General features: G+C 35.2%; 1 protein-coding gene across 1 annotated transcript in view; it reads left to right on the forward strand.

The window, feature by feature from the left end:
* The first annotated feature begins 9,328 nt into the window (after window positions 1–9,328).
* Window positions 9,329–16,463, forward strand: part of LOC129228258 (ataxin-10-like) — a 45,307-nt gene continuing 38,172 nt past the window's right edge. Inside the window, exon 1 of the mRNA XM_054862930.1 lies at window positions 9,329–9,530. Coding sequence (XP_054718905.1) covers window positions 9,415–9,530 — 116 coding nt within the window. The 5' untranslated portion in view covers window positions 9,329–9,414. The remainder of the gene's footprint in view (window positions 9,531–16,463) is intronic.

Consider the following 16,463-nt stretch of genomic DNA (forward strand, 5'->3'; position numbering starts at 1 on the left):
AATAATGTTAGTATAAACCTTAGATGTCAGTAATTTATGCAAAAATAACTTCCTATCTTGAAAAGCCCTGAAATTTCATAAAGGTTAGTAAAACTTTATATAGTCCAAATTCCATCTTTGCCAGTTCTAAAATATAATTTTAAATCCCTTTTTAAAACAATAGTGAAATTTTTCCACTACTTCCCCAGAATTTCATATTTTTTTCTCATTGATGAATCCCGGTAAGAAAAATGTTTGAATTATTTACCATAATCTGTTGAGGAAATCAAAAGTGGCCATTCTTAAAGACATAATTCAGTACGATATATAATACAGCATAGATGCATTTTTAATGGTTTTTCTTCTCCAGTAGCTAGTTGGAATGTTTCTTTTTCAAGAAAAGTGCTGATTTTTTTTTTCGACATGGCTATGGAATATGAAGAATGACAAAAAAAGAGAAATCCATTGAGGGGGAGGGGGCAACAGTTTTCGTTAACTCTTTTTGACTGTGCACCTATGCTACTTCAATGTACATGTATTACTTGTGGTTTGAAGAAAAAAAATGAAGAAAATCAGCTTAATGATGTGGTTTGAAGAAAATCCGCTTAATCCCTACTAAAATTATTCTGTACTGGTCATGAGCTCTGTGCTAATAAAAGAATTCGCAAAAAATCCAAGCTGTTCATTGAATCTGAACTTGGAGCATTAATTATACAATTTGGGAGCACATTTTAATCTTGTTAATGTTTGAAAAATTACACATTTCTGTAATAATTCTTTTTTAAGGGAATACTTTTTACCACATGTTCTTATTAGATACATTTTGAGCGATGCTATTAATAATGGATATCTATCAGTTGTAAAATTTTCTATCCTAAAGATATTTTAAATTTTTCCTATGTGATTTCAAGTTAATTAGAATGTTTTTAATGTGCAAATTACCTCAGGGCCCTTTTTTAAGTTAAATTATTTTTGTAGTACCTGGAAGACCGAGCCTCGCTCGGCTTTAAAAGAATTATTTTTTGTTAACTCATGTTTTTTTAAGGTTCAATACTTTTCCAAATATATTTGAAAAGCTTCACGTTAACAAAATATTAAGCACTCGACCTTCTTATAACACTAAAGTACCAAACAAAAAAGATTCTGAATGTAATTAAATCAACATTTGGCTTTAAACTATCTGTTACATTTGTTTCTACTATACAATTTTTCTTGTCAGTAATTAAAATATTTTGACCTTGGAGCCAGTTTTGCTATGGTGAAATCGGTTTTGCGTTTTACGATTTTATTCCAATCGAGATTTTCTTTTTGAACAAGTACTTTTAGTGTAGTTGGTCACTTTACGCCAGAAAATGCTACATACAGCATGATATCCATCAAAAATGTTGATCCACATACCTATTCCATCAAATAATAACAACTGTCTTAACAAAACATAAACAGTCTCAAGACATACATTTCTTTGAAATAAAATTTAGATGCAAAATTTAAAAAACATGTTAAACTATTTGAAGTGTAAAAAGAAAATAAATAAAATAAAATAGTACGGTCAAGCAATAGTTTCACTTAAAAAAGAAAAAAGCCTTACATTAACTTACATAATGCTTTTGAATTTGTTTTCAGCCAAGTGTGTTTGAAATTAGCCAAAGTCAAAGTGGCCAATATCAGCCAAACCTGGCAACCCTAAACAAGTTTAAAATTTTAAAGCGAGAAGAGACAAATTTTCATTGTTATGGTTGCAAATTGTCTGTCTGATACATCAACTCACAGTTTACTTCAAGGCTTAACTTAATTAGACTTTATATTAAAAATCTGTTTTTCGTAAAAAAATCGCGTTTTTACAGAAAAAATACTGATGTAGATGAACTTAGAATGCAAAACTACAATTTAATCCAAAATTTCATCCAAATCGTTAGAGCCGTTTTCGAGATACGAAATATATACATACCCACAAGAATTGCTCATTTAAAGATATAAGATATAATTATTTTTGAATTCAAATGTGATATATATTGCTCCTTAAAAAGATAACTTGAAAATTTTAGCTTTGCAGAAAAGAATGAATCCCGATTGAGTATTATATAAATAGGACATGTTCATGTTACTTCATGTTCATTTATCTTTTATTTTTGGTTTAATGGGGCAATGCCTGTATGTTACTTTTCAATTCATATAAATTGCAAAAGATGTACACATTGGATTCCTTTGTAATGCATAAAGAGTTTTTGTTTTAATATTCTCATCGTAAGTTGTAAACAGTCTTGAATTGTGTTATTGTAGGCCATACATTTACAAAAGATGTATTCTCTTTCTTACTAAAATGAGAGAATTCATAATTGTTTGTAATGTGTATATACTAGTTTAAATTTTGAAGTGTTGATTTCAGTTTAATTTTTAAGTTTGCTAAGTTCTCCTTTTCTAAAGTTTTTTATTTGTTCCAAATTATACCAGTATCATAAATTAAAATTCATTTTTGCATTCCTCTTAATTTAGTATATTGTAGTGTTTCTTTTTATGTTTTCCTATCTGTTTATGCAGCAATTTTAGTTAAATTGGATGCAGTTAGTTATTTTACGATTTTCAGGAAATATTCAAAATTGTATTCATAAATCCATATTTCAGCCTGATATTTTAAGCGAGTAACATAAAGCCATTTACTTTTGAATGTCTTGTTTTTCCTCTGTAATGGTGCCATGTCTTATCACATGTAACTTAATTTTTCATTTTGATCCTTTTTTTTTTTTTTTTTTTGTTATTTTATTTTTAATTTCAGAAAAAAAGGATACAGATACAGCTTTTTATACAGTAGCTTTTGTGTGATCAGATTTGTGCTTCAACATTTTCATCTTATACTACTGGAAATGGTTCTTTGTATTTTATTAGTTTGAATGTGCTTTTAATAAAAAAAAAAAAAAAAATGCTCCAATTTGCATCATCTTATGTTAAAAGCTTTATTATATTAATTTTTTCAAAATATTTTGTAATGATAAATTATTTAATGCTTGTTCATTTATGGGTCGTTTTCTACTTTCACATTGAAGCTCATATATTGTAAAAGGGAGTGGAAGCTACATTTGATAATAGTAACTGCGATCACAGTGTAGGGAAGCTACTGTATTTTCAAAGGTGACTTTGTTGTATTTCTGATGTTGTAGTTGAGCTTCATCTATTTGAAACTTAAATATTTTTGTTTGATTGTTAATAAAAAATAAATTTTCAAAAGTTTTTGTGTCATTGATATTTGAAAAAAAAAAATGCTTCAGTTCTATTAATCAAAGTACCGTTTTCGTTAGTTTTAGGTAAATCAATGTTGTAATTTTTAGTAAAACCAGCCAATCGCTTGTCTTGTTAAGTAGGATGCTAATTGCCCCCTTCCTTCAATCCTTTGTGTTTTCTGAAAGACCATGCTTAAAAACAGGATTTAATGACTTTTTTAATGATGTAACTAAGTTGAATATTTTTTAGAAATTATTTTAATCAATGCTCAGATTAAATTTTTTACGCTTCTGTGCTTGACATTACAAGTGATAAAATGCCATTATATGCCAGTGGTTAGGGAGTGAAAAAAAGCTAGATATTGCTTTAATCTATGCTGTATGGGTCAGAAATGACCATACTAAATTTTCCCCCATTCTACTTAGTTTTAGCTATTGCGCCCAAATTAATAACAAAAAATGCCTGTTTTTTCATTAATGTACCAATATCTCAAGAGTAACTCTTGCAAGGGCCATACATATGACCAGATTACTTGTAGAGATTAAAATTCTGAACAAAATGAGTACCTACAATGTATGTATATCTTTGTATATACTCATTATAAATACCCAGTGCACAACATAATTTCAATTTTTGACCAAAATCACTATTCAAGCCTGGACGTACCTTTCACTCTCCCTGGCTCTCCTAGAGACCCCGTGGAATAGAAGGCCGTGTTTTTTTCCTACCTACGGAAGCAGCTACACAGATACGTGATCATAAAGTTGACATAAAAGATGCTGCTGAAAACAATATATTTCATTACAATGTAACAAAAATTTTTCAAAAATCCCATCTTTATACAGAACTCATTTTATTTCTTACTAGTAGAACCCGCACGGCTTTGCCCGTAATAGAAAAATTAAAAGGTCTTTTGGTTCGCCTGTATATTTACAAATAATGTATGGTGAATTTTCTCGCCAATTGGCTTGTACCCACGTTACAGTTCCACGTTATGATAATTTCGTATTTTATCATAGTTTTTTTCTTAAAATTGGAATAGAAAAAGAACCACATCCAATTTTCGAAAAATCGCTTCGAGGTGCATACCCCCATGATACAAACTAACTTTGTGCCAAATTTCATGAAAATCGGTCCAACGGTCTAGGCGCTATGCGCGTCACAGACATCGAGACATCCTCCGGACAGAGAGACTTTCAGCTTTATTATTAGTAAAGAAAAAGAAACGCGAAAGTACTGTGTTAATTTCAAGTAAATACATTGTGTGATAATAGATGTTTTACTGTGAGACAGGTGAGATGCGGTTTTAAAAAATCTTAAGCAAAAAATATCACAAATTCAATGTTTTAAAGTAATGCAGATTAAAAGCCATAGATCAGTATTAAATTAAAAAAAAAAAAATACTTTGTATTACAAAAATTCAGTCAATCATCTGGACTTCAAAAAATTATGTCCCTAGTAACAGAGTAAAATAGCAAAAATTAAAACAAAAAATTAATGCACGTAGTTTTTCCTTAAGTTGTTTTAGTTTTCGAAGCATAGCAATAAAACTTTAAAAATTCAGGCAAACCATAAACTAATGAATTCGCAAAAATACTATAAAAGAACTCGATCGTTTTAATTTTTTATCCGATTATGTTCCTTTGACTTGAAAAATTCTGTGTTGATCATTATTTTCAATTTTACTGTTTTCAGACTATGAGGACTTATAAGTTTGTCTTCTTGTCACGCCCACTCGGAAATATCAATCCAAATTGATTCAAGCGAAAGCAATCTGTAAGAATTAATGTTGTTCACCAGTTTTTACTTTCTTCTGTATCCAATATATAGAAGAAAGTATTGGATTCTTGCAAATTTTCGAATTTTGACGGGGGATTCGAACGTTTTGAGGTGTGCTGAGTTCATTTCGACCATTTTTGGAAAATATCTGTGTGTAACTAGTTTCTTGTGGCCGCTCTACAGCAAAAAATACCGCATGAAATCGAACGAAATTTGGTACACATATGTGCCTTTGGTTTTTTGGCGCGCGTTCCTCCAAGGGGGGTTGAGCAATGGGACGTTTTTTGAGTTATGCGTGCCTGCTATTCCCCAAGAAGTAACTGGCGGAATCAAATAAAATTCGGTCCATATGTTGCCCCTAACAGGTACAGGTGCTGATTCAATTTTAGTGTCAATAGTTCAAATGGTGGTTGAGCTATAGAACATTTTTTGTCGTCAATTGTGACTGCTGTATCTCAAGAAATAATGAACGAAACAAAAATGTATCGACCAGTAGCTCTTAGAGGGTATAAGACATGATTCTATTTTGGCATCAACAGCTGAAAGGGGGGTGGTGCAATCGAACGATTTTTTTTTTCCATTGTGACTGCCATACCTCAAGAAGTAATGCTACGCTCAGGATGAAATTTGGAATTAATGTCAATCCATATGTAAACAGGCGTTGGTTCAATTTTGGCGCCAATCGCTCTATGGGGGGGGGGGAGGCTGATTTTTTGCGCAATCACGATTGCTTATTGTCTTCACTTGACCGTCTTTGATGTCCGGTTCCTTTTTCAGCTTGTACCAGGGGCATCTGCAGCACCATCTTCCTCTGCAGGCGCGGCTCCTCCGGTCCTGAGCTATCCGCTTCTCCTGGTCGGAGACGTCCATGTCCTACACACACGCATGCTCACACGATTTCACACACATGCACTCACACGTGCATACATACAGGTCTACGCTCACACACACAACTATGCACCCGTAACCGCCCAGGAGTAGAGGCGGGCTTGGAGGGGGGGACAGGTGCCGTTTCTAGAAACAATAACTCCAATGAGTAGAATCCTGTCGCAGTTCGTGACTGAGAAAAGCATAATTTGAATTCAAAATTTCAGAATTCAAATTTTTATTTATTTTTTCTTTTTTTTTTTTTTTTCTTTTTTCTTTTTTTTTTTTTTTTTTTTTTTGTGTGTGTGTGTGTGTGTGAATTAAAATAGCTTTATAATTGTAATAATAAGAAAGATAAATCGTAATAGACTGTCGTCAGCATATTTCGCGTGATTTTAATTGGTGGAAAATGACCAGAAAATCGCAATGATTTAAACTTTTTAACTGTTGCTATCTTGTGGTTGTTAACAAATAAATGTTTGTATCTATTTTAAGCATGGGTGCAAGACCTTCTGTCTTAGGACGGATTTTCGTCTTGGACAAAATTTCTGAGACGGAAAGAAATTCGATGACTTTCATTCATTTTTTACTTAAAAAAGAAAAATTGAGTGTTTGAAAAATATGCTTTAATATTACTGAACCGTTCCATAACCGCGAATTTACATCGACATTCTCTCGAATTTCCGCCATGGGCTTGTTTTGTTTACGTGCTTTTGAAGGAGTGGTTTTTAGACTCGCGCCGTTTGACTTTTTATTTTAGGTTGCTCTGTTATTTCCAACTGCAGACCGCGCAGTTGCTCGCTATTCTCCCTGATTTTTCGAATTAATCTTCTCTTATTTGAAAATTTAATCTTTTCTCTTGCATTTTTGATCATCTTTTCGTTTTTTCTTCATTTGCGTTTTTTTTTTTTTTTTTTTGCAAACTTTATATGCATTTATAGTGCTTAGAAAGAGTAGTGTGCCGATCGACGGGGAAAAAGTGAGGTCAGATTTGAGGAAAATCCAGATGGCGCTGCGTTCGAGGAGTACGTTATGCTCCTTAATCAGACTCGTTAAATCAGCGATTGCATGCTGATTTCGCAGTTTAAAAGCCCAATTTTTCGGATTGAACTTATTTCTGCGCATAAGACAAATTCTGTAATAAGTGCTAATTGTTACATGGGTGTTCATTTATTTTTTGAAGCATATAAAATTACCTTATGGTAATTTATCTTCAATGAAAATAGTAGACTATAAGGGGGGCCATTCATTAAATACGTAAGGGTTCCGAGGGGGAGGGGTCCCTAAGTCCCATTTTTTACCTTAACGTCGGCAAATAGGCTTTAAGACTATCAGCCGTCTCGTCGTAAGTTTCGTCTCGGGCGGAAAGCGGGTCAGGAATAAGCGTTTTCGCCGGTCGTAAAAAGGGAGGACTTTCCGACCGAAGCGGGAACTGCTAGTTTCGTGTCATGGGTATTGAGCTCTATGTTCATAGCAGGCGAAAAGATTATGACCGGATGGATTGCATTTTTTGGTCGAAAAAGAGAAACGAAACTCGCAAACGGTCGGATGCTTACGTGACGTCATGATTCGGAACCGCTTTCGCTTTCCGCCCAGACGAAACTTCGGCCGTTTAATTTCTAAAAATTTTAGAAGGCCTCCCCGAACCTTTCCTCTCCTTATCACCAGAGAGTCTGAAACTGCATTCCTGGGACTAAAATTTCAAAAAAATTTCAGGGGGGGGGAGGGGAGGTGATTTTGGACTGCAACCTATTCACGACTCCAATAAACTATAGGAGGCGTTGCAGCCAGTCTAATGACGGACGAAAAAGGTAAAATAAACACACGCGGCAACTTATAACTTAGGGCCGTGGTAGCCTGATCGGTAAGGCATTGGACTCGGGGCCGGAGGGCCTCGGGTTCGATCCTTGCTGGTCGAAGACCCACCGTCGTCATTAAAGGGGACTGGGCGACGTTAAATATGCTCGTGGTCTCAATGTCCTCCAAGTGAAACGATACCTCTGGGGGTGCTAGTACCAGGTAGCTATTAGCTCTTGGACTAGTTCTAAATTCTCATTAACTGCTCGATCCGGTGATGGTGCTGCCATCTATCGGTATACAAAATAATGGAGGTAAGGCACTCAGTATGCAGACCTCGACATAAATGCAGTTGAAGTCAGTTGTGACTCTGAATCGAATCGAATCGAACTTATAACTTGCTTTGACGCTTAGTGAATGACAGTAATTTTTCATCGTGTTTGCGGGAAGCTTTCTTTTCCATTCTTCTGAAATTACATTACATCACAAACTGTCTGAAGCCTGTAATTTACCCCAAAGAAAACACACGTGGAATGGAATGTTTTACCTTTTTCTTTAGTATTGTTAATCACCGTAAGGTGTAGCGTATTCGAGCTCTGGAGCTGCCAGGGCCGGATTTGGAAGTGTGGAGGCCCCGGGGCAACGAAGGAGTGGAGGCCATAATCAGGGTTCGAAATGATCATCATATTTTCGAAAATATCCGATACTTTGATATATATATCCGAATATTTTGATATCTTTACTAATAATAAAGCTGAAAATCTTTCTGTCTGTCAGGATTTCTGTCCGAATCTCTGTCTGTCAGGATCTCTGTGACGCGCATAGCGCCTAGACCGTTCGGCTGATTTTCATGAAATTTGGCACAAAGTTAGTTTGTAGCATGGGGGTGTGCACCTCGAAGCGTTTTCGGAAATTCGATGTGGTTCTTTTTCTATTCCAATTTTAAGAACAAAATTATCATAAGTTGGACAAGTAAATTACGAAATTATCATAACGTGGAACCGTAACATGGGCACAAGCCAATTGGCGAGAAAACTCAGCATACATTATTTGCAAATGTACAGGCAAACCAAAAGACCTTTTAAGTTTCTATTACGGGCAAAGCCGTGCGAGTACTACCAGTATATATCCGATATTTTTGACCCGTGAAAGTTAGGATATTTTTTAAAAATTTTACTGTGGGGGCCCCTTTGTTGTGAAGGCATCGGGGCAGTAGCCCCGCCTGCCCTCCCCTAAATCCGGTCCTGGGAGCTGCGAATTGCATTGGAAAGACTTTTTTAAGAGTGCCCTCCTGAAACAATTTTTTGATTGCGCCACTGTCCCAGGCTCGCGATTCATGCTCCTATGCAGCACCACCACTAAACTAGAACCTAGTGTTGGTTTTATTAAATTTGTCGTCCTTCGCCACTGGTCGCAGAGTGTTTAAAAAGTAGTTTGCCACCATTTTGAAATATTTTGTCCCCACGTTAAATTGTGTAATGAAAAAGAAACACTTTAGTACAGAAATTCTAGTAACTTGAATGTGTGCCAATGCGTGTAATATAATATAAAACACTTCTCAACTAAACTCGGAGGAAGAAAAGATTATTCTGGAAATTTGGTTGCCAAGGTGATAAGCGGAAGTTCGTGGAGCGTCGCCCAGTGGTGTCGATGCAACGTTGGTTGTGAATTAAGTAGAGTAAATAAAACACTGATTTTTTTTATAGTGCTGACTGCTGCGTGGCTTTGGGTTTGTAGTTTATAAGCTTGATGCCTTGATGTTAAATAACCGCTAAAATGATAGAAAATCAGATTTGCCAACTAGATAAACTGTTTGATTGTGGCTTACAAATCGAATCTCTTATACCAATATTGAAATCGCTTACGGAATTGATGAAAATTGATCACTTTAGGTAAATTTTCACTTATTGCTTTTTGCGTTTATTTGCCATAATTTGTCTGCACACTAATATAAACTTATAGTAGTTTATGTCTTATAAATGAAACCGCCATGGTCTTTTTTTACCAATTTAATTTTTTTTTTCAAGTTTTTGATCGTTGTTAATCATTATTGAATCTAAAAACACATGGCAGCATGTGTAATCAGATAACTTAAGATGTCCTAACAGATTCAATAAAAGGAACAAGTGTTATTAATTTCTTACAGTGTTCTTACAAATTATCTGCAATGGACTCTTTCTATCTAAACACTCTTTAATGTGAACACCCTGATATTTTGAACATATTTTCATGGTCCTGGGGAATACACGTATGCATTATCCCATCTCCCTCTGTAATGAACACCCTTATTATTTGAACTTATATTTCGTCCGATGTATATTTAGAAAAAAGAGAGCCTACTTTTAATTGCAATTTTCTCTTTTTACTTTCTTCTATATCTAATATATAGAAGAAAGTATTGGATTCGTGCAAATTTTCGAATTTCGAATTTTGACGGATTCAAACGTTATGAGGTGTAAGATAAATAAATACCTTTGTGCTGAATAGTAAAGTCAGACCAAACAACGTAAGTAGAAGCACAAATTTGTAAATTACAGCAGACACGTGTTTCGGCGTTACAGGGAACGCCTTTTTCAATGCAAAAAATAATGAGCTTATGGATGAAAAGACTTGGTCTGACTTTGTTATGAGGTGTGCTGAGTTCATTTCGACCATTTTTGGAAAATGTCTGTCTGTCTGTGTGTGTGTCACGTCTGTGTGTAACCAGTTTTTTATGGCCGCTCTACAGTAAAAACTACCGCATGAAATCGAACGAAATGTGCCCCTATGTGAACTTGTGCCTATTGGTTTTTGGCGCGAATTCCTCCAAGGGGGGTGGAGCAATGGGACGTTTTTTGAGTTATGTGTGCTTACTATTCCTCAGGAAGTAACTGGCGGAATCAAACAAAATTTGGTCTATATGTTGCTATTAACAGGAACAGGTGCTGATTCAATTTTGATGTCAGTAACTCAAACGGGGTGTGAGCTATAGAATGTTTTTTGTCATCAATTGTGACTGCTGTATCTCAAGAAATAATGAACGGAATCGAAGAAAAATTTATCGACAACTAGCCCCTAGAGGGTATAAGTGCCGACTCTATTTTTGTGTCAACAGCTGAAAAGGGGGTGGCGCAATCGAACATTCTTTTTTTTTTTTTGATTGTGAGTGCCGTATCTCAAGAAGTAATGCTACCTTCTGGATGAAATTTGGAATAAATGTCAATCCATATGTAAACAGACGTTGGTTCAATTTTTACGCCAATCGCTCCAAGAGGTGTTGATTTTTTTTTTTGCGAACAAAAATAGCTTTATTAATGCAATAAGAAAGATAAATCATAATAGGTTGTTGTCTGCATATTTCTCGTGATTTTAATTATATGGAAATGATCGGAAACATTATCTCAATGATTTAAAATTTTTAACTGTTGCCATCTTATGTTTGTTAACAAATAAAATATTTGTAAATAATTCAAGCAAGGTTTTTAAAATAACTTTCAATTTTTGCTCTTTGCTTTGCTTTTGCAATAATTCAGACATTGGATTGTCGTCAAGTTTTTGTATGTGTAATTTTGTTTTTGTTGGGAATATTGCTTCCTCGTCAAGCATGAGGAGGGATCAGAAAAAAAAAAGAAAAATATAGAAGAAAGTTTCGTGATGGCCACAACATACTAGTTTATAGTTTGTATGCACATGATTTTATCCTACTTTCTAATTATTTATTTTCTCATCATTTCTATTGGAAAATGTTCTTATTATCGAAAATCTTGAATCGGATTATATTCGTAGTACTAGCTGCTGTTGGTGGCTGCATTCACCCCCTTGTGAGGTAAGTACGCTGTGGTCTGTCAGTCGCCGTGTGCCGTACTATATACCTATGATTGTAATTAACATATAAGATGAAATTAAATTATCTTCTAAACATTACCAAACATTAGTATACAAAGCAGCATATATGATCATAATTGCTTTTTCATCTCTTAAATAAATTTTTTATGCACACTGTTGTTGTTTTATCTATAAATTAAATGTTTGTGAATAACTCACGCAATTAGTTCGCTTCTCTGCTGCTATCCTAACACTCTATTCATTAGATAATTGAGAGTTTTCCGTACATTATTCGTAAATCAAAGCTTATTCAAGAAAAATTTAAATTTTGCGAAGTCAGAGTTTGCATTAATTTAGGGAGAAAAATTAGAGAGAAATTTATCTTACACTATGCTGAAAAGATTTTTACAGCTCCTGTCTTACTGTTATCCTTATTTTTTTCTCCTAAGTGACGTCAATATAATGTTTTCAAGAAAAAATTAGCTTATATTTTTGTATATACAGTGGAATCCGCTTAATGGGACCACCGGTTAATACAGGGGTGCTTGTGTTCTGGTATTTTACCGAATTGCCGGTATTTTCGGACGTATTTCCGGTATTTTTATGTCCGAAAGTACCGGAATTGTTTTTTTTTTGTTTTGCTTTTATCTCCCTACCGCCGCAATTTTTTAAAATTACATAATACTCATCAAATATACCAGCAAGAACCTTAAAATGGACACCTATCCCTTAAGTTGTACGAATGTCAAGATAATTTGTATAACACCAGCTCAAAAGTAATTTTGTAACCCATTAAAAATTTAATCACATGTACACACAATATTTTGACTCAGAACTATTTAATACTATGGCAAAGGTGCACTTAAGTAATAAGGGTCAAAGATTCCCCCCCCCCCCCCCCCCCCCGATCTCGCTTTGAAACTTTCAGGTATTTTTTGATGAACTCACAATCACCCCTGTTAATAGGAACAACCGCTTATTCGGACCAAATACTAAAGACCCAAATCATTTCCTATTACATAAGCCTAAAATAATTCAATTATTGGGACCAAAAATCCACTTAATCGGACCAAAAAAACATGAGAAGAAATGAGAGAAAAGACTACAAATTGTGCGTTTAGAGCGAATTTGGTCAGCAAACTTAGTAAATATTTCATTAAAATTAATAGTTCTTGTAAATTTCAATAGAGTCCAGCGATTTATCAAGTAGATTCGTTTTATCAAATTTCAGCCAGATAGCACGCTATTTCAGCGAAGGTCAAAGTTCAGTGAAATTTTTCAACATTAGCTGAGAAAATTGATTTCTTAGATCAGATTCAGAATAAATCCACCAAAATTTAGTCAGTCTCAGTTGGCAAAAATCACCGGCTGAGATAAGACAACAATTGTACGATTAATGAAACAAGAGAAAGAGCTGCGAGAAGAATGGGCACTACGTGAAGAACGACGAGGATCTTCTCAAAAACGGAAGCGTGAAGGCAAGGATCCAGAAGTCAAAGAAGTCCTTAATGAATGGTTTGCCAATGTTACCGGACGCAATAAGCGAGTAAGTGGCCCAATGTTAAAGTGCAAAGCAGAAGAACTCGCCAAAAAGCTGGGTCACAATGATTTCAAAGCTACGGACGGTTGGCTATCTCGATGGAAAGTTAGATGTGACACAAAATTCAAGAGAAAGTAAGTGCTGACAGTGTTGGAGCTGAAGAATGGAAATCTACAAAACTACCCTAGCTTGCAAATAACCTCTACAATGCCGACGAAACCAGGCTGTATTATCATGCATCACCGGATGGCTCCTTAATTTACAAATATGTAGCACTATTGGGGTCTAAAACAGCAATGGATCGCGTAACTGTCTTGTGCTGTTCAAACATGTCAGGAACGGACAAGAAGAAGCTGTTGATTAAAGGAAAAAGCTCCAATCCTCGTTGCGTTAAGGGAATCAGAATTGACAGTTTGCCCGTTGTATATCGGGCAAACAGAAATGGATGGATGACATCTGCCCTTTTTCAAGAATGGCTGAAAGATTGGGACAGAGATTTGCAATGCCAGGCAAGAAAAGTGTTACTCCTTCTTGACAACTGTTCAGCACATTCCCATTTGGATTGCTTGAAGAACATCGAACTAGAATTTCTTCCTCCTAGGACCACAGCTTTAGTTCAGCCTATGGGCATGGGAATCATCAAAAATTTGAAGATCTTCTATCGTGCAAAATTAGTTAATCACATCGTTGAAGCTATTGAAGACGGTTTGCTGAGCTCATCAGCCAGAGAAGTCTGTACTAAGGTCAACATTCTACAAGCTATCACATTTGTGGCTGATAGCTGGAAAAAAGTGAATCCTGAGACCATTCAAAACTTTTTCTCACTGTGGTTTCAAGAGTTTGAGGATGAGTGTTGACATTGAATGTGAAAACATTGCAGAAAATTTGGGACTTCAACATGACGAAAATTGTGAAGAGTTTTTAAACATAGACAGCAAACTTCAATGCTCCGATGAAAATGAAGATTACGAAACAGTAATTGTTGATCGAATAGTATCAAAACACGTAACAGAAACGGAAAACCAGGAAAGCAACCATGATGTGTCTTACACGCTGGAGAAAGTAACAACCCAAGATGCAAGGAGATGTGTTGAAACTTTGCGTCACTATTTCATGCAAGATGAAAATGAAGGCAGTCCCATGGATGCGTTAGGCATTTGTGCTGATTTTGTTCAAGTGCAGTCCGACAAAAGAATGAAACAAATTACATTGGATAAATTTTTACACCACTGATTGACACATTTGGTAGGATTTTGAAAAATGTATAATTCATGTATATTATGTATTGTTCATCCACTGAGGGATGTTTTGTTAACTTATTTTAATTTTTTTTCAATGAATAAATTTTATACACAGCGCTATTACTTGTTTGATGACTGTTTTAAAACAGTATGCATATTACAATTTTAAAATATAATATGTAGCATGTTTGGTTTCACTACTGAGGTAACTTTGCTTAATCGGACCAGCCGGTTATTAGGACCAAAATGGCCCCGTCCCGATGTGGTCCAATTATCTGGAATCGACTGTATAAGGAAAACGACTGGAAGCAGTGCCAGATCTAAATGGGAAAAGAGCCTTGCCTTGAACTGCAACTTAAAAAGGGCGACGTGTTCTCTCGATGTTGGATGTTTTGTTTCATTGAAACTCTCAATATAAAACCTTGAAAAAAGAATTAGTATAGGCAACTTTTCAATATTTACTCTGATTCGGAAAAATTGTTGATCTGCCACTGAAAGAAGATTAAATTATTGTCTGCATTCAGGCCCTAGGGACCCATATTAATTAGTGCCATTGCAAACTTGCAGCAGTTAATATTTTTAATGGCTTTAATTGTTTTTGGCCCCATTTGATTCCCCCCAACCCTCCATACCTCTTAGACTTGTCATACGAGAACAACAAGTTTTAAACTTTCAACCAAGCTTTGCCACACACACACACACACATTATTTTCATCTCTCACAGTTATAATGGTATTTTTGGCTGCCAGTTTAGCGGGGTGAGTGGGGGGGGAGGGGCAAATGGTACATACACGAAATGCATATTATAAGAAGAAAGCAGCAAAACACATAGAAAATGTTTTTTCACAATGTGTTTGAAGTTTAAAGAGGGAGGGGGTTCATTAATTCCTCCTGACATAGGTGGATTTAGAACTGAGTTCCTGAGGGGGGGGGCAGCTTTTTATTTATTTTTTTTATTATTAGCATTATCAGTTGTATTGATTACAACTGGTTGGATTTAGACATAGCGTGCTTCTAAGCTATTTCAGGGTTTGGGTCTCTTTAGTAGTCTGGTCAACTTCTCTATCGGCGTCAAAAAAGGCCATTTTTTAAAGCTCCCCCCCCCCAATGCATTATACATAAAGTCTAATAAGGTGGAAAATGGAGTCCCTTTTAAGTAGGGGATAGAATATCTCCAATTTTAGGGAGTCCGGGGGTTTCTCCCCCGGAGGAATTTTTGTAAAATAGATATAAAATTCTGCATTTTGAAGCCTTAGAAGGCAGGGGCGTAGCTAAGGGGGGGGGGTTTTGGGGACAACCCCCCCCCCCGAAAAGTTAGTCTCAAAAAAAAAAGAGAAAGAAGAGAGAAGAGAAAGAAAAAAAAAGGAAGAAAAGGAAAAAATTCCAAGCGATTATACATACATATATATATATATATATTATATATATATATATTATATATATATATATATATATATATATATATATATATATAAAAGAAGTAACCCCCCCCCCCCGAAAGTCGGGTCTAGCTACGCCACTGTTAGAAGGGGTAATTGGAACTACTAAAATCTCGGAGACAAATGGCAAAACTCTTATGCAGATTATGATAATACAGAGTAAAAATTGTTTTCAGGTTGACAAATCAATTACAACAGTTCTCAGAGAGAAAAAGCGAAAAAGAATAGAAGATTATGCATTGTTATTTGCTTACTTTGGCTGTTGGCTCAATTCAATCCGTTTTTGATCACACCTCCAACCCACTGACAAATACAACAGTGAATTAAATACAAAATGATCAATAGTAAAAAAATGCTTTGAAAGAAATGGTGTATAGATTTAGAAAAAAGGCCCATTTGGACAGTTCATAATTTATACACTTGATAAGAAATAAAGTTGAAGCACACTTTGCTTAGGAATTTCAAACACTCATCTAATCCATTTCAAGGACTTGAGAACAGTTAAAATTATCTAAGGCACTTAAATTGGCCTTTCCAGTCTCTGAAATTTAGTACTTGATTGTACTGTTTTACAGTATTGTTCTAACTTTGTAAGAAACAACTATTTTAAGCTTGGGGCTTCGGTGGCCAAGCGGTATTGCTCAGCAACTGCTTGCATGCATAGAGGCACAGGTTCGATTCCCCCCTACTACCCTGGGTGTTCTTCTGATTTCCTTGTATTGTAATAAATCTGAATTGTGCTATCTGTCAAATGTGTCTGAGTAAAAGTCGGATGTCCACCTAAAATGGGGCTCAGTCAAA

This window comes from Uloborus diversus, chromosome 1 (assembly GCF_026930045.1).
Source record: "Uloborus diversus isolate 005 chromosome 1, Udiv.v.3.1, whole genome shotgun sequence".
Taxonomy (NCBI): domain Eukaryota; kingdom Metazoa; phylum Arthropoda; class Arachnida; order Araneae; family Uloboridae; genus Uloborus; species Uloborus diversus.